The 25,532-nt window shown below is 46.4% G+C and overlaps 7 protein-coding genes across 7 annotated transcripts; 4 read left to right on the top strand and 3 right to left on the bottom strand.

The window, feature by feature from the left end:
- Positions 1-30: 30 nt before the first annotated feature.
- N7495_005996 (C6 finger domain protein) lies at positions 31-2,186 on the bottom strand (the record flags this gene model as incomplete). Its single annotated transcript, XM_057208647.1, has 3 exons — positions 31-1,575; positions 1,630-1,936; positions 1,996-2,186. 3 exons carry the CDS (start codon positions 2,184-2,186, stop codon positions 31-33), a joined length of 2,043 nt encoding a protein of 680 aa, XP_057062421.1.
- A 4,750-nt stretch (positions 2,187-6,936) lies between these two features.
- On the top strand, positions 6,937-7,189 carry N7495_005995 (uncharacterized protein; the record flags this gene model as incomplete). The annotated part of the gene is made up of 2 exons (XM_057208646.1): positions 6,937-6,978; positions 7,013-7,189. 2 exons carry the CDS (start codon positions 6,937-6,939, stop codon positions 7,187-7,189), a joined length of 219 nt encoding a protein of 72 aa, XP_057062420.1.
- Positions 7,190-7,528: 339 nt separating this feature from the next.
- N7495_005994 (agmatinase) lies at positions 7,529-7,862 on the top strand (the record flags this gene model as incomplete). Its single annotated transcript, XM_057208645.1, has 2 exons — positions 7,529-7,597; positions 7,701-7,862. 2 exons carry the CDS (start codon positions 7,529-7,531, stop codon positions 7,860-7,862), a joined length of 231 nt encoding a protein of 76 aa, XP_057062419.1.
- Positions 7,863-10,253: 2,391 nt separating this feature from the next.
- On the top strand, positions 10,254-15,793 carry N7495_005993 (uncharacterized protein; the record flags this gene model as incomplete). The annotated part of the gene is made up of 5 exons (XM_057208644.1): positions 10,254-10,473; positions 10,546-10,863; positions 10,947-11,140; positions 11,202-15,194; positions 15,248-15,793. The coding sequence occupies 5 exons, from the start codon at positions 10,254-10,256 to the stop codon at positions 15,791-15,793; spliced, it is 5,271 nt and encodes a 1,756-aa protein (XP_057062418.1).
- Positions 15,794-17,160: 1,367 nt separating this feature from the next.
- N7495_005992 (uncharacterized protein) lies at positions 17,161-18,771 on the bottom strand (the record flags this gene model as incomplete). The annotated part of the gene is made up of 2 exons (XM_057208643.1): positions 17,161-18,232; positions 18,338-18,771. The coding sequence occupies 2 exons, from the start codon at positions 18,769-18,771 to the stop codon at positions 17,161-17,163; spliced, it is 1,506 nt and encodes a 501-aa protein (XP_057062417.1).
- A 916-nt stretch (positions 18,772-19,687) lies between these two features.
- N7495_005991 (MFS transporter) lies at positions 19,688-21,663 on the top strand (the record flags this gene model as incomplete). Its single annotated transcript, XM_057208642.1, has 3 exons — positions 19,688-19,950; positions 20,015-20,930; positions 20,989-21,663. The coding sequence occupies 3 exons, from the start codon at positions 19,688-19,690 to the stop codon at positions 21,661-21,663; spliced, it is 1,854 nt and encodes a 617-aa protein (XP_057062416.1).
- Positions 21,664-23,381: 1,718 nt separating this feature from the next.
- On the bottom strand, positions 23,382-25,475 carry N7495_005990 (uncharacterized protein; the record flags this gene model as incomplete). Its single annotated transcript, XM_057208641.1, has 2 exons — positions 23,382-23,492; positions 23,556-25,475. 2 exons carry the CDS (start codon positions 25,473-25,475, stop codon positions 23,382-23,384), a joined length of 2,031 nt encoding a protein of 676 aa, XP_057062415.1.
- Between the last annotated feature and the right edge of the window lie 57 nt (positions 25,476-25,532).

The following is a 25,532-nucleotide window of genomic DNA, read 5'->3' as shown; positions in this document are numbered from 1 at the left end:
AAAATTCAATTCAAAAATTGCACTCTCTCTTTATTTACACTGGGTATGTAGACTTAACTTAAACCGCGCTAATGAAGAAGTCTCCTGCATCGCTTCAAGCAACGACAACACCTTATTAACATGCCATTGCAAGGCACCTATCTTTTCCGCACTCAATTTAGTGGGATTACCCCAATAATCCTCAGCTCCACTCACAAAGGCAAAGAATTCCCGTCCCGAGGGTGGAGGCTCCACTCGCCCCAAAATCCCCATCCCGTCAGCAGCCTGAGATTCATGCAGCAGCACTTGCGCAACCAGAGCGGCTGACGAGGCCGGCTGCAAAACGCGGCGCAGACTTCCAGTGCAGGGCCGTTCCGCCTCCTCCAAGATATCAGGAAGCTGATCTACCCCATCCCCATTTCCCAGGCGACGACACTGGGCGAGAACAAATATACATGCATCCATACAGGCATCTAGGCACATCAACTGAAGTGGAGTCGCAGCCGAAGGATTGTGCATGAGGTAAAAGGCTTCGTGTCGGAACAGCTTGAAGCGGATAAGTCCGAGCTCGAGGCTAAGGTGCATCTTTTGTACCTGCGGGGCACGGCGAGGGAGATTTTCGTTGCCCTCTCCACCTGGGACAGTGTTTCTTCTGGGAGACGGGGTACTCCGTACAGAAAAAGGTCCTTGGCTCCCTAGTAGCTGGTAAAAGCTCAAGTTATGGTCCAGTGTATCCAACTCGGCGCAGAGGTCGGCAGCTTGGTTTGGCGATACAGGTCCTGGTTGAAGGATACAGTCTTCGGCGCGCCGTGCCAGATGCGCAATTGCAAGTGCATACTCGAGGTAGTGTCGCGTTTGTCGACGTTGATCAAGAGCCAACCCATAGCTATCATCCGCCACTGGTGTCGGCAACGGCGGGCTCCGGTGCATCTCTGCACGGATAAAGTAACTACCATGGTGGTAGATTCCCGGTGATGTCCAGTCTAGCACGCAAAGTGTGGACCACAGCTGCCACCGCCATTCACTTTCAGCATATGACATGCCTGCATGACCGAAGGAATCTGTCGATGCATTTACTGCTGACGAGATAACATCTAGGTGGAGTTTGAGGTAATCTGAGGGTGCGGCGAATGATCGTGCTGAGATTAGGAGTATAATCTTGATGGATACAATGTCAAGGATGATTTGATTCGAGCTAGTTGGAGGTGGGGTATGAGAGGTGAGCCCATTGTTTGAAGGCTCACCGAGGTTATTGGGGGTCATATTGGGTATTGTGGATTTTGCTGTTTGGTTTGAAAATGATGTTATAGACATTGTGTCTTCGTCATTTGGCGTTATAAGCATCCGTGCCTTTCGATATAAGTTTCGAACGAGATCGTCAACTTCGTTCACTTCTATACCTAGCTCTTGTGCTTTGCCTGGTTCCAGATCAACAGCAGCAAGACTAGCACATGCGAGAATTCGGGACACTTTGACTTCAAGGGCTCTGGAGGCTTGGCCGACGTCGAAGCCCTGACGAAGATGCTCGATTTCTTCGACATCAGTGATGAGTCGATGGATGTCGATAAAGCCCGTTAGTGAAGCAGAGGCGAAGATCTAATGCCATTAGTTTAAGTCATTTTCCGTACGAGACTCATTGAGAAGACTCACATAATGAGAAATCAAACCCCGAAGAAGGGGGCTTGCAGGAAGCAAAGCCATTAGTTTATATGAGGTCCACTGTTGGACATTTGATGATTGAAGACCCCAAGAACTATTAACATCGCTTGATAGTCCCACAATCGAAGACTTTTGAGTATCCGGTGTCATGGCCGCTAGGGTCTCCGTCATATTCTCTCCCCCATTGCCACGAATATTCTCCATGAGGCTCGAACTCAGTAGTTTGAGTTCTTGGACTTCTTTACTCAAATTCGAGATCATTCTTGGAAGCTGCTCGAGGCTTTCACAATGATGTCGTCTTTTATCTTATTAGAATGCATGGCTTATTGGATCACGAAGTCAACAACAAAAACTTACTCCGGCCTTTGTCCTTCCTCCCATGTACATCGGTCTCCCTCCCCGCGTGCCTGACACGCTCCACATGGATCGAATCGGTCACACTTGAGTTTCCGCCGTCTGCATGAGTGACAACTGAAAATCTTCTTATCTTTTCCCTTCTTTGGTCGATCGGGCGGTGGATTCTGGGTGCGTAGCTGAGTACCCGTCATGTTGGAATTGGATGTCATTCAATTTAATCTGGAGACAAAAGAAATCTTAAGGCTTCCTTGAAGTTCTTCTCGACCTTTCTGTGATCTAGGAGATGGAATTAACGTTGAAGTATTTCACGATTTTGCTACCGCGGTATCGGCTCAATGATAAGCAGCGACGTAAGACTTGACAAGATTCTCGACTATATATGGAGGATAATAGGGCCAGTCAGCACATTTAACCTCTCTGCACAATGTGGGCTCGGACAAATCGGCTTTACCGAGTGGAAGGCGTGCAGTTTCAGATCCAGAAATTACAGTAAGCGCTATAAAATAGTATACATATGCTAAACCATCCCTAGAACGTTCATCACGATATTGAGATATGTAACCAAGTAGAACTAAATATGCAATTCAAATAGGACTTTTGAGATGATGAATCTATTACCAATCAGAGAAAGACAGAAATAGCCTAACATAAACAGTGAGTGCTCTAATTCGCTCACTGAACAAAAATTGATAAGTGATGAGTAACTGAATAAGGCCACCTAAATAAAATGATGATTGCTAAGAAACTGGATAAGGCTACCTAAATAAAATGTAGACCGTTAGCCTTGCTCACCATGCACACTGTGGATCATTTCCATTTCCTCGTGGACGCTGTGCAACCAATGAAACTAGCGGAGAACGGTATTTCCGAGCCATTGACAAAGCACGACTTTCCAAAAAAAGAGATTCGTCTCATAGGAGTTCGTATTAGGTGGCAACCTGCACCGGGATTCGCTAGTTGGTTGTTGACCCGTCATATTCTTTGAGCAGCCTCTGGGGGAGTTCTCTGCCGCATCCTTCCAAGTTCCAACGTCTGATGTTATGGACTTATGGTACTATTCGGAATATATTTAGTGATACCCTAACGAATAAAGTCATGACCCGATGACAGCTCGCGCTAAACTATCTGGAGCCTAGCTCAGCCATCGCTCCTTTGAACTCATCTTGCTTCCTTTAACTACCCACGTTTGATTGTAGATACTAACTTGGACCGGAGTGGTTTTGATCTCACATTCATATAAGCCCAGTCCACAAATCATTGAGCAATCAGAAAAACGCCATTTATTGCATCCTGGCATAATCCCGTTCCTGGCATGGAGGATACATCATAGATTTGTTCGTTGCCTAGATCCAGCATATGGGTCACATCTTCTGCTTATACTACTATGAGCTTTATTTGGGGCTCTGGCAGCAAACAAGGGGCCCCTAACTAGATAACTAGCATCCCATGTTTAGTAATCAGAAATTTGCCTCATGACGAAATTGGCACTATAATTATTATAGCTAGTATTTGGACGAGCCATCAGACTATTCCAAGGAAATAGAATTTGATTCCCAACTGCTCGGGAAAAATCAGAGTTCCTCTATATCGAGGAGGACTGAAAGGAGAATACGTCGTAGGTAAGAATAGGCGTTAGCCCAGGCTTTATTAGAACCATGGAACCAGATCTACTAATCAGATTCTATTGGTCCGCCTTCCATAGTTTGAAGAAGTGGAGTATCACTCGGCGATGGGCCGGCCGCGTTGAAGACATAGAAACTTGGAAATACATCCATACAAACTGTACCTTGCTGTGGCATAGGGTCTGAGCGTCGGTCGCACCGGCCCGGCTCCGCTGTTTCGTGCTTTTGATACAAGATAGAGACTTGATTGGCCTAACAGCACTTCGTCTTCACAAACTCCAAATCTTCCATCATCTTTCTTCCAGCAATGGAGCCATTGCCACCTATGTATTTAATCAGAAAAAACCCCCTAAAATATACTTTTGTGTGACTCCAGCCTTAGAGAGAACTCAACCTTATTCAGCGCCAAACGGCTGCATGGCTCAGGCTACCCTAAGGCAGCCCGAGATGGATTCCCAAGGCTCCCGTAAAGGAAAATGGCATTCTACCTAACGTAATACGGGTTATTCAGTGATTACTCAAGTGATATCATGTCATATTAGCTGTTAATTAAATGAAGACGATCGTGTGATTACGTACATTTTCTGATCTGTCTTGGACTCGACGTATGCTTAGTTGAATGAGCTCCACTCTGCAATTCTGAACGAAATAATGTACCAGTGTCCCGGGGAGGCGACTTTGGGATAGAGAGGTAGTAAGTAACAAGATGCAAGAAGAGTGGTCAGGGTCCTCACCTAGGTTAATAATCTGCTAAAGCAAACAACAGACTTTAACTAGTCCATTTGCCATTATCATAGCCTTCGGACTTACCCACTAATTCAGTATATTAAATTCAGCAAACTCCAAACTTGAACTAGTTCCACTACCTGGGTCCTACCTTGCCATTATCCTGGTAGTTCTCGGACTTACCCACTAATTTAGTATTAAAGAGGATAAATAAACTTTGAAAGGATCTTAGGTGTTGATTTCCCGACGGTCAGGACTGGCCAATCTTGCCAACAGTGGGTAAAAAGCGGCAAGCCCTACCTAATCACCGTAGGAAAGCGATACGTATTCCATTTGATATTTGCCCCGATCCCGTATTCCAATATGCTACCCATATTCATGTACATGATAGGTATCGCTGATATTTCCTAGATCGGTATATGTGGTAAGAGACGCATATTACCACAAGGCAAGTACCCCTCATCATCGAGTCTACATCGAATTCTCCACCAGCTCATAATCAACGCCACGAGCTAAAGTAATATGAAGAGAGGGTGAAAGCACGGCTTGAAGTGAGAGAGGTAGTAATGTGCCGAATGAGTGTAATGGCCTCAGAGCCTAAGAACATTGACGGTACCTATGTACGTCATGTTCTCATCCCGTCAAGTTTCGGTTTGGCTACCTTCCTTTCCAAGCTTCTTGGCAAAACAGCCCCGCTTGTCTAGCTACAAAAAAATTGGAACACTTTTATTATCTCTCGACATCTCAAAAGCTCTTTGATTTCCTAAGTAATTTACACTCGTCATTTCATTTAACATATATAAGGGATTTAGCTGAATAACGACTGTTCCATGGGTAGTTGAATTCTACAGTATCCGGCAGGGCAGTACACACATTATGCACCTAAGCACTAAATAAGCCTCGCGCGTATTCATGAATGTAGGTACTTAGTGAAGGGTTCCCACCAATCATCAATAATCGAAGCTGATTCAAAAGTGGCATGTCTTCCCAAGTACCTAGATAGTATAATAATTTTCTAAGTATGACTATTCATTGACCCCAGAGTTACTAGGTACTGAGTTGCTTAATTCACGACATATGAAACTTGAGACCACGCATACATATGTAGTTTCTTGTGCGTTCTAGATTATGAAGGACCTTTTCAAGTTTCCAAGGTTGCCTTTAGACCGTTGAAAACTTGGAAGACGAAACAAGCTATATCTAGATAATGCAGGTCTTATTGTGTAATGTGGGACGGATATACACGGGAAGATCCACATTGATCCGTAGATTGCTCAGTCGAGGCAAAGAAAGAAAAGTTTTAGACTTGTAAGCCTATCTCCACTTTTTTGTCAAAACTATCACTCTATCAATGGAAGTATTTGTTTGAGCTGGATCGCGGATTTGTCAGAAGCAAAAAACCTGCTTAGGCACTTGTATGCTGTGATTATAAAGCAATTGAGAGGGATATTGTTCAATTTTCCACTTTTTTTCGTCTTGGGAACCTTCAAATTCTTACAGAGGTTCAGATTCTACCATAATCTATTATCACGCCATTATAATCAACGCTATGTAGGTGCGCTCTTAGCCATTGCAGCCGTGCATGATGACCACAGTCAAGCTCCACACGAGGGATTTCGATACAACGCTCTTCCCAGAGATGTAGATACACAGGCATGGTTTAGAATTTCAAATTAATTCATGGAACATCAAGGATCCTTATTCATGCTTCTTTAGACTGATTCGGTGTTCCCCGACATCTCAATTTCTAATCGTCGCCCTTAATTCCCGTGTCTCTCCGGTCAGCATGAAAAACATGACATTGCATTCATAAACAATTTAACCGGTTCTAGGGTCACATACACCAGTTGAAGTTAATGACTCAAAACAGGTGGCTTCTTTGATACTGGGTTGTCTTACAGATCAGATGTATGATTTGAGCCAAGTGTTACCAGACAATGACCTCGTCGTTTGAACCTCTAGTATGTGTAACTCCTTGACGAATTGAAACATGCCCTTTTTGGTATTGGAAATGCTAATATAGACCAATATTTAGTGGAGGCTATTGTTGCGACAGCCGAGAAACAAGGCCATCAACAGACGGAAAGTATTTCGGCCGAAAAAGCTTCTTCCGAGACAGCGACTCCGGAACTGGATTAGTATATCACGGCATCCTTGAACGATATGCATTCATCGCAAACGACACCCTTGAGCGATGCGCATTCGCGACAGTAATGTCCCGTCTTCACCGTCTCTTCTGTCTCGGACGAATGTTGACATTCGTCCAGAGCAGAGGGGCGCCCATATACTATAAGTAGCTAGTTCTTTCATCAATGAAAAAGCAGACTTCACAACAACTGCAATATTCAACTAGTAGGAATCCACTACCAGATCGGTGGATTGTCTACGGTGTTGAGTAGCGGTTCGTTGGAGCTCACTGTTCTCAGTAACGAGCGACTAGCTAGCTACGCTCGCTAAGCGAGCGACAGCTATGATATCCTACTCCAGGCAAACTCGTTCATGAGCGCAGTGAAAATTTTAGACTGCGGCGACATCCCCGTCACTTCGTAGGTTGTGTGTGACCTTGGGAATTGGATGAGAATCATAAAGTACAATGGAGGGACTAATAGGTACCTTAGCAGCTATGATAATGAGTGTAGAATTCAGCAAATCGAAGCAGGACATAACAGCGCCCTGATGCGACAGCCTTTACAAATGCTGACAAAATGGCCCTTTCACTAGCTGGATGCCCTTTATTCCGTATGATTACACTTGAAGGCGACCACAAAGTCCCTTTGCTTTTCCTGAAGAGTATAAATAAAGCATATGGACCAGTCACGGTCGTTCATTTTGATAGCCATCTGTGAGAAATTAATGAGATTTATTTTTCCCCTTAGTCTAGAAGCTGACCATGATCGCTTCTCAGGGACTCGTGGAAACAAAAGGTTTTTGGTGGATCGCCGGGTCAATTTGCCGCAATCAACCTAGCGCTTATTTCTAGCATGCTACATAAGAAGTTCTAACATCCACGCTGGGATTCGTATAACATTGTCTGGTGCATCTGACTACGAAACCGATGGATATTGTGGATTTGAGAGTGTGACGGCTCAAGAAAATGGTACAATTGGTAGCCAAAAATCGGTCTGACAGCTCAGGTAATGCAGATTACTAATAGAAGTGCATGGCTAGGTACTGATGTTATTATCATGATCTGGGATCGTGCTGGAACAGAGAACCCCATCTGTCTCTTGATGGATATCGACACCCTGGACCCTGTCTGTATGTCTTCACGAGACCACATATCAAATGAAAGCTGAAAGTTAGGCATTTTCTATAGTTAAATCAGTGACTGATACTGATGGCTGATCGATGTACGAGTTGCGAACCACCATTCGCGGTATTGGTGCGCTGAACTTTATCGGTGCCGATATCGTCGAGGTTGCACCGGCTTACGATACTCATGCTGAGCTTTCAGCCATGCACATGGATCTTAATTTACTTCAGTCTATAACAGAGTTAGAGGTGTTTATTAACTGTTGATCTCTTTCGGGCTGCCGCTGGTGTGTTGTGTACAAGGTGTTGACAATCATGGTGAAGGGACCCATATCTATCGGTTCATCCCACGAGCTATAGAAAGCTTCCGGATCAGGACCTGTCATTCAACAAGAGGTCCACCAAATATAAGGGTTGATTCGTTGAAGTTCCTGATCTCAATATGCGTGGTCGCTATAAGGTTCTAAGGTTGCCTTGGCATAAAGCCTTCCGACTATCTAACTGAACACTTTCTAGGACTTTAAGTGTCAGAATTGGTGATTCAGCATCTTGGCAGAGGAATACAATAAAATACATTCCTTTCACCACGTGATAAATGTTCGAACATATTTCTTGGCTCCGAGGTAGTGCCGAGTCCAGGTATATATGACCAGTCAATTGACACTTGCAGAAAGTCGTCTGACCTGTTCGCTGTCATACATTAACCTTTCTGTCTGTTTTGCATGCACGAGCGTAAATTGAACCTTGGGAAGCGTTGCCGAGATACATCATCTGTCAGAGTGGGGTCAGCTATCAGCCCCTTGCTATTTTTGTGGAGACAACCAGAGTTGAAACGCCAGCTCCCCACCAGTGACTTGGCCATTGAGAACTGGGAAAGGGCTGAACAGGCCGCTCCAGTGGCCAGACCAGTCTGGTGGAGTGATAAAACGGCCAGCCCAATGCTAAGTGGGACGAAGACAGAGAGGTCGAATTCTCTTAATGATTGTGAGTCTACGGAGCTCACTAACATGCACTAACTAGCAGTAGTACAAACACTCCGTGCCCCTGCATGAGTTCACCAGTCCTTGAGTCAGGGGGCTGTAGATTAAGAAAAGGTAGATCTGAAACATTTTGAGTGGTCTTTGACAAATGTCTTGAGTCGTGACAGTTCAAGTGTATTGACAAGGCACGTGCAGGATCCGGCCAGTCCGCAGACTTACAATACCGATTGTCATGCTCTGTTCGGTACCCCGATTTAACGTATCTCGCTTATTGGCATATTTTGAAATTTTGCCTTCCTCCTACCTGGGTAGTAACTACAATATAACTAGGTATATAATGCCTACTTATGTGCCTGAAATATTATATGAATCAACCTCAATATTTCAAGGTCGTTCGTCATATTTGATACAATACCGAGTCTGTAATTTAGTATGACCGCAGGAGCATGGCATGTTCGCACGGTTAATAATCAATTAAAGAACTGACTAATCCTGATCATAAATTGATCCATCGTAGACATGAAGTCAAAAGTCTAAAGTCTCTCCACGTGCTCCAAGCGCATCGCAATTTTGGGTCAATGATATCCGTAATAGATTGTTGAATTGGATGTTTCGAGAATCGGTATTTGGTCGCTATAGATCTCTCCTACAGTATTGGTACCTAATGATAGATATTTAAATGAACCAAAATCAGGATCCTGGCTGTGATAGGGGAAATTTCCGAGTTTGATTTCGGCCGTAGATTAACAGGCAACGATCGGCATTTGGGGACAATTATTATATCATTAGCTGGGGAAGGGTTGGGTACGCTTGGGTAAGAACGAATATAAAAATAGCACTGGAAGTCCTGGGTAGCTCAGAAAGACTCTTCTCTATGCCTCATAGTCCGTAGTAGATTGGCTCTCCAGATTGATTGCTATATCCACTGTTAATAACTTAAAAGGTAATACCTGAGACATGCAATTGAAAGGTTGAATGGATTTAAATTTGAATCGTGGAGTCTGGAGTACTAACTATAGTTATGGAGTAAATAAATAGATAGTCACTAGATAATTAGTTAGGGGCCGATAATTGGTAATTCCAGGTATCAGTTATCGGTATCATGGTATTGTTCTAGAAGATGAAGAAGTGACGAGTCCGATTGGAATGTAATCTATGGCTCTTTTCCCTTGAACTGCGTAATCGTAATCGATGGAAAAATAAAGCAGTTCAAAAAAAGAGACTTGCCGATCCTGGTCAAGTAAGGCTGGGCAATCGCGACTTCAAATTTCCTTTGTTTTTCCCCTGAACCAAAAGTCTACCTCTGCCCCCCCTCCAAAACCTCAATAATTTTCCCCCTTCATCTTCGGAGCTAGACCTGCAGTTGAGTGCACGGTCATTCTCCAGACGTTGAGCCTTTTGCTTTTTTGTCTTTCCTTTTCTCTTTTCAGGGGATCTTCGTTATTGCGGAAGCATCCAAATCTTCAAGTGAGTTGTTTGTGTGTTTGTTATCGATAATTGAGTGCGCCCAAAAAATTTAAGGGGTTGGAACTGACCATCCACTCTCAATAGTCAATCTCGGAGTTGCGCCTGATGAATACGATACCCTTTCTTTCTTGAATTCCCATCTCCACGACTCTCTATCCCCCCTTTCCTTTGCCTGGTCTCAACCTAGGTCGTCGGGGAGAATCAGTGAGAAATGACAGCTTCTCCTCCCGCCTCCCCGGGTCCTACCCCACGGCCTATCAGTGCCGTAATGCGCACACCACGAAGCCACAGTCGCATGAGCGTGAGCAGCAAGCATGGAGGAAGCCGCGCATCTGACGAAGATGGCAAGACTGCGGTCAAAGTTGGTATGTTTAGTTCCCTTGGAAATGCTCCTGGACCGGCTTGTCAGGCTCGCACAACAGCGGCAGCAGGTCCGGAACACGACGTTACATCAAATTTCAAGCGTCAACGCACAAAAAAAAGCAAATACTGACATTGCGCAGCTGTTCGAGTTCGACCGCCGCTCAATCCCAATGATCCCGGTTACGAGTTGATTCCCCAGCGATTTCAGACTTCGATGGTTCACGTTACTACGCCGACAAGTTTAGCTGTGGACGTACCTCAGGGACGCAAGCTGTTTGTATTTGATAGAGTTTTTCCGGAAACTGTTGACCAGGAGGGCATCTGGGAATACCTGAGCGATAGTGTCAGCTCATTCATTCAGGGCTACAATGTTTCGATCCTGGCCTACGGTCAATCCGGCGCTGGAAAGTCGTATACTATGGGCACGACGGGCCCGAGTGAACAGGATGGAAACACAGGTATGGGTTCATCTGGCCATATTCTGTCTAGTCAGAATATTCCCGCATTGAGAGACGATGAGCTAATTTTAGTCTTGTTCCAGGCATAATCCCTCGCGCAGCTCAGCTCCTGTTCGAAAAGTTAGACGGTCCCAAACATAGTCGCAACGGCTCCGTCCCTATAAGCGGTCTCCGAACACCGCAGCGATACTCCATATCCTCAGCTTCAAGTTTCGTGAAGCCGAATGCCGAGAAGGAGAAAGAAAAAACTTGGCAACTGAAGGCCACATATGTAGAGGTACGCATCCATCCTCCACCAGACAGTACACACAGGAATCCTATCTAACGCGATTCTCCAGATCTACAACGAGCAACTTCGTGATCTGCTTCTTCCGGAATCGACCCCTCACAGTGATCGTAGCAATGTTACCATCCGCGAAGACACCAAAGGACGCATTATTTTAACCGGACTACACCAGGTCAACATCAACTCCCTTGAAGACCTGGTAGCAGCGCTCAACTTCGGATCCACGATTCGCCAAACCGATTCCACTGCCATAAACGCTAAATCATCTCGATCGCACGCCGTGTTTAGCTTGAACCTCATTCAGCGCAAGAGCTCAATAGCACCGCCCACTACACCAGAGAGGAAACGCATGTCAATGCCTCTCGATTCATTTATTAGCGGAGATTCTGTGACCATGGATAGCAAGCTTCATTTCGTCGATCTTGCGGGTAGTGAACGGCTCAAGAACACGGGGGCTTCGGGTGAGCGCGCTAGAGAGGGTATTTCCATCAATGGTGGTCTTGCAGCACTCGGCAAAGTCATCTCCCAATTATCGTCCCGCCAGGCTGGATCCCACGTGTCTTACCGCGACTCAAAACTCACTCGCCTGCTTCAGGATTCACTCGGTGGCAGCGCAATCACCTACATGATTGCATGTGTCACTCCCGCGGAGTTTCACTTGAGCGAGACAATCAACACCATCCAGTATGCACAGCGAGCTCGGGCTATTCAGAGCAAGCCTCGAATCCAACAGGTTACCGATGACAGTGACAAGCAGGCCATGATTGATCGACTGAAAGCAGAGGTCGCTTTCCTTCGGCAGCAAATCCGCAACTCTGAAGGCTCTGAGCGCCGTGAAATAGCAAGCACGGACCGCGGCGATCGAGACAACGAACGGGAAATTCATCTGCAGAACAGATTGTTGGATGTTCAAGAGAGCTATAACGCTCTCACCCTTCGCCATACTAAATTAATCTCCACTCTCACTGGTGATTCAGAGGCTACCCAAAGCGAGATTGAGGATGCCTCGTCTAGGGTTCATGCACAGGATTCCGTCGAGCGAATGAAACGATCCCGCTCCTTCGCGGACTCCGTGGAGCAGGTCGTTCTCGAGTATGAGAAAACGATTCAAAGCTTGGAGGCTTCGTTGTCTGACACCCGATCTTCCCTGGCTACGATTGAAAGCTCCTTACTAGAACGCGAGACTAAGTGCACATACACCGAGACTGTTAATGCGCAACTTCAATCCCGCATTCAAAAATCTGTGGATCGTGAGGCTAGTACAGAGACCTATCTGCGTGAATTGGAGTCCAAGCTTGATGGTGCCTCTTCTGGAGAAGAACAACATGCTACTGTCGTGGCTGATCTGCGAAAAGAGCTGGCCCGCGCGCGTGCAAATGAAAGTAGTTGCGAGGAGTACATTGCTACTTTAGAAGATCGTCTTGCCGAAGCTAATTCCGATATGGAGCTAATGCATCGTGAAGTGAACCGCTTGGAGCTTGTTATCCGGCGTCAGCGCGGTGTTGGAAACCTAGACGATCTTCTCCATGATCTCGATCATCGACACAGAGTCTTACAGGGTGACCAGCAGGCAACGTCCGATTCCACAAATGGTGCCTCTCAGCTTGGTTCTCATTCTCCCTCGCCTGCTCCCGCGCCCATCAGGATTCCACACCGCCACACGCCTTCTTTAAATGTTTTGAATGAGGCTGTTGAGACCGCCATTCCGGAGTCCGACGAAGACCTTGCTGAAGGTATTACTCAGGACGGTGAGGCTGCGCGGGACGGTAAAAAGGGCTCTGATGATGATCTTGAGCTTTTGCAAATTGCAACTAACAAGCTAGAAGCCCGTCGCTCTGAAGCAATGCTTGAGCAGCCAGCTACTAGCCCTGCGCAATCCAAATTTGTTGCTGACAAACTCGAGTCGGTCAGCCAGGAACTTTATGATCTTCGTCTTCACCATGAAAGTGTCTTGGGTGATTACGACTCGCTTGAGGCCAAGTATGAAGAAGCCTTGAAGGCTCTCGCTGAGCTTCGACAGGATAAAGAGGACGAATCCAGGCACTCCGTCGTACCCGTGCAAACTCGACCCATTTCTTTTTTAGAGGATGCCAACGCTCCGAGCTTGAAGATTGGAGGACAACCCTTATCCTCGCAACCACTCTCTTCGGAGTTGTCCTCGGCCGGGGGATTACCAGCCTTGCGCCTGTCTTCTGATATGTCCCTGGCGGATCATGGTTCAGAGCCATTCACTCCTGTCAGCTTTACCTCAAACGGTCATCATGACAATGAGGATGTTGAAAAGATGAAGAAGATGTTGGCAGAGCACCAGGAGGGTGCTAACGCCCTGACTCAGAAGTACACTGAACTCCAGGCCGAACATGAGGATATTCTTGATCTCGTTGAAAAGCTGAAGGCCGAGGCCGAAGCTCAACGGACCAAGAACAATTCGCCTACTGCACCTGGCTTCAAGGTGATCCGACGTATGACCAGCCAAAATCTGCTGTCCGGTGTTGACCGTGCCCAACGGTCAATTAATTCGCTGCGAATACTGGCCAATGAAGAATTTGCCTCCAAGCCAGAAACTATGCAGAGCTTCGATAGCCACTTGGATGCAACCATGCACGAGCTGGCCGTCCGACTAGAACGTTTGCAGTCTCTGGAGGCCGAAAACCAGAACGTGAAGAAGGAGATGGAGATGAAGACTACCATCATCTCGGGTCTGACGCGTGAACGTTCTAGTATGAGTGGTGCTACGTCAGTGGATATGGCTCTTGTGACACAACTTCGTGATCAGGTTGTAAGCCAAGAGAACCAGCTCAGTGGTCTCCGAGCAGCTCACGAAGCCCGCGAAAAGCAGCTACTATCTGAAATCGAGACTCTCAACGGTCTTCTCCAGTCTCAGGAGGTCGCTACCAAGGCCCTGGATGCTGGATCTGAGGAGCAGATCAAGAAGATTGATGCTTTGCAGGGAGAACTAACACAGTGGAAGGGAAAGCATCATGCTGCTCTAGAATCCTTGCAGTCCTCAGAGGCTCATCTCACAATCACTCTAGCCGAGCTCGAGACTGCACTGGCTTCTGTTGAGGCTATGCGCTCTGAAGGTGCCGGTATCGTTGACCAGGAGCTGGAAATTGAGCGAACCAAGCAACAGGAGCTTGTAAATATCTTGAAGAAGACCATTGAGGAGCACAAGACTACTATCGCAAATAAAAATCAGACTGTCTCTAACTTGGAGCAGTCGCTTTCTGCCGCCCAAGAGCAGCTGGCCGCTCAACTTGCCGAAAAGGAGTCTGGACGCGGCGTCAGCGATTCCCACATTCTTGAGCTGGAGCAGGAGATCGCATCCCACAAGTCTGCCATCGACTCACACAAGGCCAATCTGAAATCCCTTCGGGACACCCACACCCGGGACTTGGCGGAGTTGGAAGAACATGCCAAGGCGGCTGCTCAGGCTGACCTTCACTCTTATCTTTCCGATAAGGATGCTCAGCATGATCAGGCGATGGCCTCCTTGCAGAAGGAAATTGCTGAGTCCCGCGATGAACTGGTCAAGCTGCTCGCGGCTGTGTCAGTCGTGCTCAATTCTGATGTGACCGCTGACACATTGACCAACCAAATCCAAGATGTCTTGGCCCAGAAGCAGCACTTCTCTGAGAAGTACACTGAATTAATTGGTAGCCATGAGGATCTGCGCAAGCAACTAGACACCGTCAACACACAGGGTGGTGATCTTGAAGAGTTGTCAAAGAAGAGCGCCACTCAAGATGCCAAGGTCAATGAGCTGGCTCTTCTAGTTGCAACACTGGAGGATTCTATTCGCCAGAAAGATGAGCAGATCAAGAAGAAGGAGCTTCTGGTTGAGGAGATTTCTGCCGAGAAGGAGAAGAGTGTACGCCTGGTCGAAGAGCTTGAGGAACAGATCACGAGCAGCTTCGATCAGCATCACAACCGTCTGTCTGTCATCCAACAAGAGCGTGACCAGGCGCTAGAGGATGCCAAGGCTAGAATTGTGATTCTTGATAATGAGATTGAGACGTACAAGGTGCGGATTGAGCAACTCGAGGTAAGTCCCGTCAAATTTTATAGATGCAAGAACTTCTACTAACACCTCACCAGCTGCAGCTTAAGAACAGCGGAACTCAAGAAGCTTCCCTTGACCGCACCAGCTCCATGACATCTAACCTCCGCAAGAGCGCCTCAGCTGCTTCTTTGCCTTCGCCCCCGCCTGCGATTCCCCTACCTCCCCTCCCTACCATTCCTCAGGCGAATGGCACCGGCTCGCCTCCAAGCTCGCGCCATGCTAGCAAGGAGCTTGTGAGTGCCCAGCTTGCTGAGGACCAAGAGGCCCGCATCCGTACCATCGAGAAGCACCTCTATGCCGAGAAACAGCTCACTGCCACTCTCGAAGAGGCTCTTGGCGACCTCGAAGCCCAGAGTAGCAAGGTCAAGACTGACTGCGAGGCATGGAAGAAGAAGGCCTGGCAGTTTGAGGATGAGCTGACTACTCTACGCAAGGAGCGCAACTCTGCTCGACTTTCTCTCCAGGCTGTCGAAGAGGAGCGCAGTGCTCGCAAGGAAGCCGAAGCCGCACGTGCGCAGCTGGAAGAGCGGATGAACGCCCTTAATAAAAAGAAGAAGAAGAGTACCCTCAACTGCTTCTAAACCCAACCTCCATACTTCCTCCCCCTCAAAAGCGTGTTGTGTTTTACGCCCTATCACTACCATTACCGCTTGATTGATATACGCTTCTAACCTCTTCTCCTTTTTTTTTTCCTTTTGTTTCATACCCCTTCTACTTTTTTATCATTTGATCAATGCCCTTGCCCTCGACCAAATCCCCTGTATAATGAATGACTCCCTGCTTTATTATTTCCCCTCAGTCGATTTCCCATCGATACCAAAGTTTTTCCATTCGATTCTTCTTGCTTTAAGCCCTAGCAAACCTCTTATGATGCACATTGCCCTCAACTGTTCTTGACATATCCTTTGGTTCCTCTGCCTTATCATACGACTGGTGGACAATTTTTTAACCTAGTTTTTTATTTTCTTATTCATTGTATATTCGTGGCTCTTTACCAATTTTCTGGCTTTCTCCAGATTTTCTAGTACTGAGTTATTTCTTAATGTATTATTTACTCAATTTTTGACCCTTGTACTCCTTAGATATCCGATAAGACCAGGGTGAGCAAGGTGAGTACACAATAAACAGGGTGAGATTAGGGTGAGACTAAGCTAATGTCAAAGGACCGATTCCAAATTTATTTTAGTGCATATTAGTCAGATTCCGTAACTGGCATTACTGCCAGATGTCAAAGGACCGATTCCAAGTTTAGTTTAGTGCATTATTAGTCAGCTCCCATACGCTCTTTACTGCAGTAGATTGTACTACAAATACACACATACATATTTTTGACTACTCTGTTCCTATTCGCTCGCACGAATACACTATTCAGTGCCCTCTGGCAGATCTCCTAAATTAAAGGTATATACTATAACCACTACAAGAAGGTATAGATTATGGAATCTTCACTTGCTAAAACCACTACATAGGCCTTAGATTTGAGGCATTGTAGTGGTTATAGCAGTTTTTGTAGCGGTAGAAGTAAAGTGTGTAGTGGTTTTAGCGCGTCCCTATATATATACCTAGGTAGTCAATCATGATCCAGTCAATTTTAAGGTATTGGAGGTGTCGGCGGTTTTTTCTGGACAAATAAAGGATAACTGAAAACTTTTAAGCTATTGGAGGGATAGTTAAATTCATATAGTGACTAAAAGAAAGCATGTTTGATGGTGATCAAGTCCAGCAATCTCTGAAATCACAGTAAAAAATAATATAGAAAGAAAAGAAGAAAAGAGGCAAGCCGCCAGAACTCCAAAGTTCTCCAAGCCGTCGAGAAAAAGGTTGGGTAAAAAGAGACATGATGTTGAAAATGAATTTAAGAGGTATTGTCGTGAAAAAGGTAAAATTAATAAAGAAGCGCGAGTAAAAGAACCACGAAAAGATACAAGATGAATCTTGGATGCGTGAGCTAGAAAGCAGGCTCACCATTCTCATCATCTTCAGCATCATCATCATCATTGCTGTCTTCAAAGTAGTTGAAATTGTCATCGTCCTTGCGGTGTCCAAATACGCTGAGCTCTTCCGGCTGAATTGGAAATTCCTTGGTAGGGTCCTCATCTCGAAAGATTTGGACATACTCGAAATCGATGATGAAAACTGAAGGGTTCTCCTCCTTGTCATCATATAGTATATTGTGAGGGCCACAATCAGTGATGATAAGACCACAGGCACGGAAGACGCTTACTGCGCGACGGATTTGGCTCCGAATGAAGCCCCTACGTTCGACTGACATCGTTGTCATTCGGCCAAGTAGGGGAGAACCCCCTACCTTCGATATGACAAGGGCGTACCCGAACGGGAAAATTGACGAGCAGCAAATTTCTCCGCAGCTCTTACCAGAAGCCAAGAATGGGTACCCTTCTGGGTTCTGAATCTGGAGTTTCATATAAACCATGCTTTCGTTCAAGTAGCTCGACTCGTTGTTTTCCGACTCGGTCCAGCATTTCACGATAACCTGTTCTCCATGCCAGTCTGCTTCAAATATGGCCTTCGTCTTGTCAAGCCACTTCGTCTGGTCATCAGTATCCTTGAACAATGTATCCTTTGTTTGCCCATGGACCAACTTTGTCACAGTAACCGAGTCCATCCCAACACCATTTTCTCCAAAGAAGATTGTTCCGTATTCACCTGAAGCGGAATAAGACTGTGTAGGGAGAGAAGATTGCACCTCCTTACCAGCAGGATGAGTAGGATTTTTGGCTTGGTGGGGTGAGGGATGATCACCTCGAAGGCGGAAAAATGACGGTCGGTCTGAAGCTGTCAGTGTTGTGTATAATAGCTGTCTAGCATCGAAGTCATCAGATTCCACGTATGGGCCGAGAGAAATAGCCATAAGGGCCATGCCCATGATGGCTTCCTTTGTCGATGGCTTTGTTGCAGAGCTTACCGAATGCTGAAGGAAGACATCGCTAATGGAGAATTGAGCATCCCCAACACGTTTGACAAAGATCGTGGCCTTATACGTAGAGATGATCCCAAGTCTAGTATTGGTGTCTCGCATTTGCTCAATCAGCTAAGCTAGATGAGGTTCAAGAGAATAAAATGTAGCATAAGTTATCGGATGCGTAAAGCTTTCTAGGGCCCACGTCCAAAAAGTCTTCAGCTTAATAGGCATTGCGACTTTCAAATTTGGAGTACCGTCATTGTTATCTACGAGCACGATATCTGGAATAATAGCAGAGGATGGCATTGCTACCTGTCGGTCTGCAAAGCGCATTGAGTGGTTAATCGCAATAAATACGTTGTTGACGGGGTCGCATGCGTGCTTCGCGAACCTTGCCGTGAGTCCAAGCTCGCTGCCGACAATATAGCTATCGATTATGGGGTCGACGCTAACGGGGACAGTCAGGTCAACAGATTGAAGTTCTTGCCAAATTTCGGCTGCAAAATCGTTCCATCGTTGAAAAAGAGAGCTGTTAATCTTTCCGCCATGGTTAGACACAGAAGTTGTACCGGCGACTTGCTGCAGCTTTGGCATGCGCCTGGCAAGCGACTGACTGGCCGGTTCAAGGTCCGGCATTTGAAGTTCATGTGATGCGTGGAGAATGACTGATCGGGGCTGACAACAGGCCGCGCGCGCGAACTGTCCTGGTCTCTCTAGTCTTCGGACTCTAGACCACAACACTCTGCAGGACGATGTATATCTCGAGCGAGTCTACCGAGAAACTACTGGAAATGTAGAGATGGAAATGGGAAATGGGAAATGTATGCATGTTTGCTCATGTGGATACCGACGGGAGGAATTCGATGCTCTTATTAGAGGATGGGGTGGAAATCGAGATCTTTTATTGGTCAGGGAATGTCCGTACCCTATCAAAAATCTTTAATTCTAGTCGAATTCTAGTTCTTAGTCCACCACACCACGAGTTAATTTTAGATCGTGCTTAAACTTTAGGAAGTTCTAATCTAGTATGTAATCTCTAATCCTTATAAGTTTTAGCTAGACATCTAAAGAGATAGTGGTGTGGTGCCGGTTTAAAACTTTGGGACTATAACTATACCTGTGTAACGGCGTGGGTTATTTACAACTCATAGATAAACCTTAACCTCGGTCGATATCACATGATCGGCGATAAGCAGTAAGCTCTCCGCAACCAACTTAGGCAAGCTGTTTATTCTGGGTAAGTGATGATACAAAGGTACTCACCTCACCTTTAGACCAATAACGACGCTGTGTTGATACCCAATCAACCACTTTACAGAAGCTGAAACAACAAACCAACCGATCCACCCAGCTGACGCCATCATTCACCAACCTCCAACCTCCACCAACCTCCCGCAAGGCTAAATCTCCAACTCTTGCGTGCTCTTGCGTGTACAGAATACTTACAGAATCCAGCCTGCTTTTCAATCTACCACCACTCCTTTAAATACTCGCTCATTACCCCCTCTCACGCATCTGGCCCTTCATCTGCTTGCGACCCGTCCTGAGCACCATGTCTATTGGTAGGCGGGACTTCGATGCGAACCGGTCAATCCGTCAAGATGACACCGCAGAAGACGGTGACAATGAGCGTTTCCGAAGTAGGAGTAGGGGTCTAGAACGATCACCTACTGGATCGCTTCGCTCGCGACTATCCATCTCTAGCGAGGATGGACTGTTAAGCAATGTGGTTGATGGTATTCTTGAGCGGGATCGGCGGCAATTACACAAAGAAGTTATTCGAATCACTAGTTTTGTCTGGGGTGTCATTACCTGGTATTATTTAATCTTGTACATCTCTTACTAGGGAGCTTCTTGGGCACTGACGTTTGTCTTATAGTCTGGGCGCAGGTAGTATAACCGCATTTTCTCTATACGGGCATCTACTGCTTACACGTCTCCGTTACACTCAACTTCGCGTTAATGGTGTTTCGATCGCGGCTGCGGTGTCAATGTACTTGTTCGTTCCGTTGTTCGGGTACCTGTGCGATCGATACAGCCCGTCACCCTTGGCATTGGGCTCGGCAGTGCTGTTTGGGATTGGATACATTCTTGCTGCATTCACGTACAAGAGTGGTCCACCTCCAGATGCTGGTGGCTCTGGGTGGCCCTTCTGGGTGATGATAGTGGCCTTCATTGCTATCGGCATGGCTACTAGTTGTATGTATCTCGGCGCCGTGGCGACGTGCGCGAAGAATTATGGCCGGGGAAAGCACAAGGGAATTATGCTTGCAATTCCAATTGCTGCATTTGGTCTTAGTGGTATGTGGCAGAGCCAGGTGGCGACCTATCTGCTGTGTGAGCGTAATGTCGACGGCTCTCGGGGCGATGTCGATGTGTTCCGATACTTTTTTTTCCTCGGTCTTCTGCTCATTATCATTGGGGTGATAGGCACCTTCCTGCTTCGGATTGTCGACGATGACGAGGAAGAACAATACATTGATGAAACTGTGGAGGATCTTGAGCGCAGCGGGCTGCTGGAAGAAAGCGAATTCTTCCGGCCTCGGAACGAAGTGAGAGATGCGGCTGAGTATGGTACCTTTACTGCCGATAGCAACGATGAGGAATCGGTGACTCTGTCTGAGGCCGAGCAAGCAGAGCAGCGGCGTGAAAAGGAGCGCGAAGAGGAGGAGCGCCGGAAGAAGAACTGGCTGCTTAACTATGAAACCCGCGTGTTTCTTCAAGATCCCACCATGTGGTGGCTGGCCTTGGGATTCTTCCTGGTCACCGGACCTGGCGAGTCTTACATCAACAATGTTAGTTCAAAATTGGCTGTACTCGCTTTGGGTATCGGGGCTAACTTATCAATTCCAGCTTGGTACCATCATCCCAACTCTAACCCCAAGCTCCTATCTGTCGACAGCGCCTCCACCAGCCGGTTTACCATCAACACATGTCACCACGATTGCATTAACATCAACGATCGCCCGACTCCTCACAGGCTCCCTTTCAGATTTCTTTGCCCCAGTAGCAACACATTTGTTCCCACCAATCCCCGAAAACAGGCGCCGGCCCACAACAGGATTTACCCGGCCAACCAAATTTCTGACTCTTTCGCGAATGGTGTTCCTCATCCCATCAGCAATTCTCCTCTCAACCGGCTATCTCCTCCTCGCCTCTCCATTAACTCAAGAGGAGCCGCCTCTATTTCATCTCACCACTGCGCTTGTCGGCTTCGGCTACGGTAGTTCTTTCTCACTCGTGCCTATCATCATATCTGTTGTGTGGGGAGTGGAGAACTTTGCGACAAACTGGGGCATTGTTGCCATGGTACCTGCCATCGGCGCTGCACTTTGGGGCGTCATTTACTCGGCCGCTTACCAAAGTGCTTTGGATAGTAGTCCGGACGCAGGCTCGCCGGATGGTCAGTGCCATGGCTGGCGGTGCTATGGTCTTTGGGCTGTTGGCTGCACTGTCAGTGTGTGGATTGCTATAATTGCCTGGTTTGTTGCGTGGAGAGGCTGGAGGAAGCGAGGTGTTGTTGTGTAGGTTTCTTTCCAGTCCGCATATCCTTCATTCTTGGCGTATAAACATCTTCGTTTCCAATTTTGAATGCATTGTTTTAGCGATGTACAATGGCGCTCCATCCCTGCATGCAAGTTCACCCTCATTTTCAGCAAAGCAGCTTACCTATTCATTTCTTATTCCCTACTGTTCGTGTTATTCCAAGGTTCTTCACTTATAACATCTACATAGCTATTTCATCAAAATGATTTTTTATACCGATACAAACCTTAGAACCTCACATAGGCAGAATTGAGTCATGCTAAAATTGATAGACGTCAAAAAGCTCATACAGATATCAAATCTGAAGAGCGAGTATTTACTCATTCTTATTGATCTTCCAATTGATGTGATGGCCCTATCGGCGTAACAGCCATCCTCCTGGTAAGACTCAAAGACCAGAGGGTATTCACCAAGATGGTCGTTATCGAGCAAAGTCACTTCTTCCACCCTCTCAAAACACGTAGCTCCATTCCCAGTCCTTCATGCTTCTGCTTTCATCAATAAAACTCGCGAGAAATGCTTTTCTTTTTTTTTTTTTTTTAGCTACAGCCACGAGAGTCCCTAGCATCATCACAAACATTTCATTGAGAGAGGCGATCCATACACCGAGGAAGTTAAGGATGCAGGGAGAATTCCAAGTTTGAAGAATTGAAGGAACTCACCAGCGAGCTATCCACCAGCTTCCAAACTGCTGCATAGCGAAGTAAATGACGGTGCCGGCTTATAAATTTTTGTCTTTCTACGATAAATTCCAAATTCGCGTTCAAAAGCGTTCATTGCCTGACACGACACAAATTCCTGATCGCTGAAACAATAATTGGAAGGCTGATAATACCAGAGCCCCAATTAAGAAAGAAACTAACAGTCTCTGAACGCCATATTTCCCTTCTCTAAACGCAATTTGAGTATGGAATTGGCGAATGTCGTTAGTAAACAACACGCTTAGACATGGAGTTTGTAGGGTGGGATTGGTGCGGCATAAGGGGCTATTATCAATCAAATCAATCGATCATACTAAAGAAAATTCCCGCCTGGGTAAGTTGTATTATCCTGTAGCCTTGCCTGCTAGTGTGTCGCTAGTACCAAACCGGTATAGCCCCTTATTATATGTTAAGCTTTGCCAGGGGAACTAGTGAATTCATTGTGGGGATCTTGGGATTTTCCAGATGTGGAGCATTGAGACTTCGTGACTCCACCGATAAGGTGAGCCGGAAAATCGATAATAAATAATTCCGTAGAAACCAATTTGAAAGTATTTACTATCATTCATCTGATAAGATAAAAATTAAGATTCGAGAATTGGCCTTGATAACTACCGCGGCATGAACCACGGAATCATGATCCGGTTACTACCTAGATAGGCGGATCGTGCCGACGGTACCATCGCGCGGACTGTTTTCCTGCCGATATAAATGCGAAGTTGACTAAGTATCCCGGAGAAAACATCCAGATATAGAACATTCCTTTCCCGTGCAGGTTTGTTCTTTTTGTTGGAATTTTGTTACCGCTTATCAATTCTAGACTGGTGAAGTAAGACTGAGGAGACCTGATTCGCAAGTCCTAAGTGCTTTCTCGTCCCTGCTATCTCTTTGCCCTATCTACCTAGCTTTTTTTCTCACCAAGTCATTGGCGGGCCACAGACATCTTGGAAGTCAATTACCTAGTCAGGTTCATAAAATGAAATAAAAAATGAAAGCAGACTATACATCTGCGGAAGTCGGGTCTAGGCCTGTAAACACTTTGTAAAGCCGTTTACTAGCGGCAGGGCCAATGCGCGAGTCTGCCAACCCGCCATTTTTATTTGCGGATTTCTGTTCAAAGTGTTAGTAATGGGAACAAAGAAGATTGAGACCAGCGAAATGAGAATCGCGTACCTTTACATCCTCCAGCATCTTAGGCCCGTGTATGTGCATTCCCAGGCTTAGGTCGGTTGCAGAAGGGTATTGATTCATGATACCATATGCCATGGAAGCAGTGACTCGGTTCACTTCCTGGAGCATTTTCACGAAAGTGTCATGTTTATCTTCTCCAGACTTGACTTGACCAACGTCCATGCAAAAAGCGGCATCGTTACCTTCCATGCGCTCCCGTCGATATGGAATGGTAGAAATGTGCTCGGTGAAGTTTTTAATCCACTCTGCGGACTCCGGCGGTGCATTGGTATGATGGATCAAGCACGAATGCGCCACTTGCAATGTAAGTAGGGCATCTTCGATTGTATCGTCATCAACAGGTGGGGTGGTCTCTGGTTTATTCTTGGGCTTCCTGCCCCGTCGACGGGGCGGATCAGGGGCATCTGCAGGGGTATGAAGAGACTCGTCATATTGACGCAGGACTTCGGCTTGATACGCTCTATTTCGCGAGTTGCGATTTTTGCGCATCCAAGACATCAGACCTTCAATGAGGTAGATCGGCTTGCAATCCGGGTATAGGCTTCTCACTTTCAAAACGTGAACGTCCAGTGACTCTTCTTCCTCGCCATCTGGGGATGTAATCACCATATCAACAAAATCCTGTGCGGAAACCAAGCATAAAATATTTTTCTCCTCTTTTATGTGTGATGGACATGGTTCCCAGTGACCAGCATCTTCATTGTACGTGGCATTCATCTTTCGTCGCCATTTGACAATATTCGGAACCGGGCTTGTAACAAAGTTATGCTCAACTCCAAGGCGCTTCATGTACTCGACAGTTTGATTCCCCACACTGGTTCCCTCCATGGACGCTGATATGTCAATTATCATCTCTGGCGTGGAATCTTTCTTATCAACCTTCAATTTGTTCACCTCGGAGATATCCGCTGCTAACTGTTTCTGCTTGGTCTTTTCTTCCTTGAGCTGCTGCTTCCGCTCCTTCTCGAGCTGACGCTCTTGATCTTTTTTCATTTTGAGGGCTGCCCGCGCGTTTGCCTTTGCCTCCTTGTCTTCTGTTGAAGTCTTGCTGGATTTTTTGGCATGTCGCCGTGGCTCGACAGGCTCGTCTAAGTCCAAGTCATCGGAGTCAGAAAAGGTACAAATATTATTAGTCACCTGATCTTTTCTAGCTCCAGGCAATTCTGAAGTTCCAGTTGGTTTAGGCTTATTGTGTTTCGTATTCAATGTAGACAGCAGCCTGGCAGTCTTGCTGGAAAAGACTGTTTTGCAGGCTGTTTTGCCAGGTTGCGATAGGCCAATCATTTCCGCAAACCCAGGCATGGAGAAAGGATCGCTAAATTCGTCAATACTCTCCTGCGTCAATACAGTGGGAGCTTGATTTTTCGCAGCTTTTTTCCACGGATCTTCGTCGTCGTCATCAAGAGTAATGATATCAGAATACTGCGTGTTTGCTTTAGCACCAGTAGAGAGATTTGATTTCTGTTTGATTTTGGTGGAGAGCTCAGGTGCAGATGAGGTAAACATAATGGGATCGGATTCGTCTCCAATGATTTTTGAATCCTTTCTCGATGCGGCGGGATTGAAAGGTGGCAAGCTGAAATCATCGTCCGAGAACAGGAAAGAGGAACGAAGATTTGGTCCCGCCACATCTTTTACAGTGGTTGATTGTCGGAGAGGGGAGATGTCTTTGCTAACGCGTCGCTTTTTTGCTGGCTGGTCAAACTGAAGCGCATCATTATATGTGAAACATGGGGCATCGATAGGGTCGGACGAGATCACTTCCTGGAGATTGGACGGAGGTTTAGTAGGTGTGCGGCGGGATAACAGTTGCGTCTGCCGCAGTTGATCCCTTTCAGAAATAGGTGGATCTGAGGAGATCAGGTCAATGACTTCGGGCATCTTGAGAGTTGCTGGCGGCATGTGTTATTATGGCGGTACTGTAACGCGACGTCACGAAGTCATGTGACCTTTAATTCG

Source organism: Penicillium taxi, assembly GCF_028828555.1.
Source record: "Penicillium taxi strain IBT 34144 chromosome Unknown utg000004l_segment0_segment0, whole genome shotgun sequence".
Classification (NCBI taxonomy): Eukaryota; Fungi; Ascomycota; class Eurotiomycetes; order Eurotiales; family Aspergillaceae; genus Penicillium; species Penicillium taxi.
This window is presented reverse-complemented; position numbering and strand designations above follow the sequence as displayed.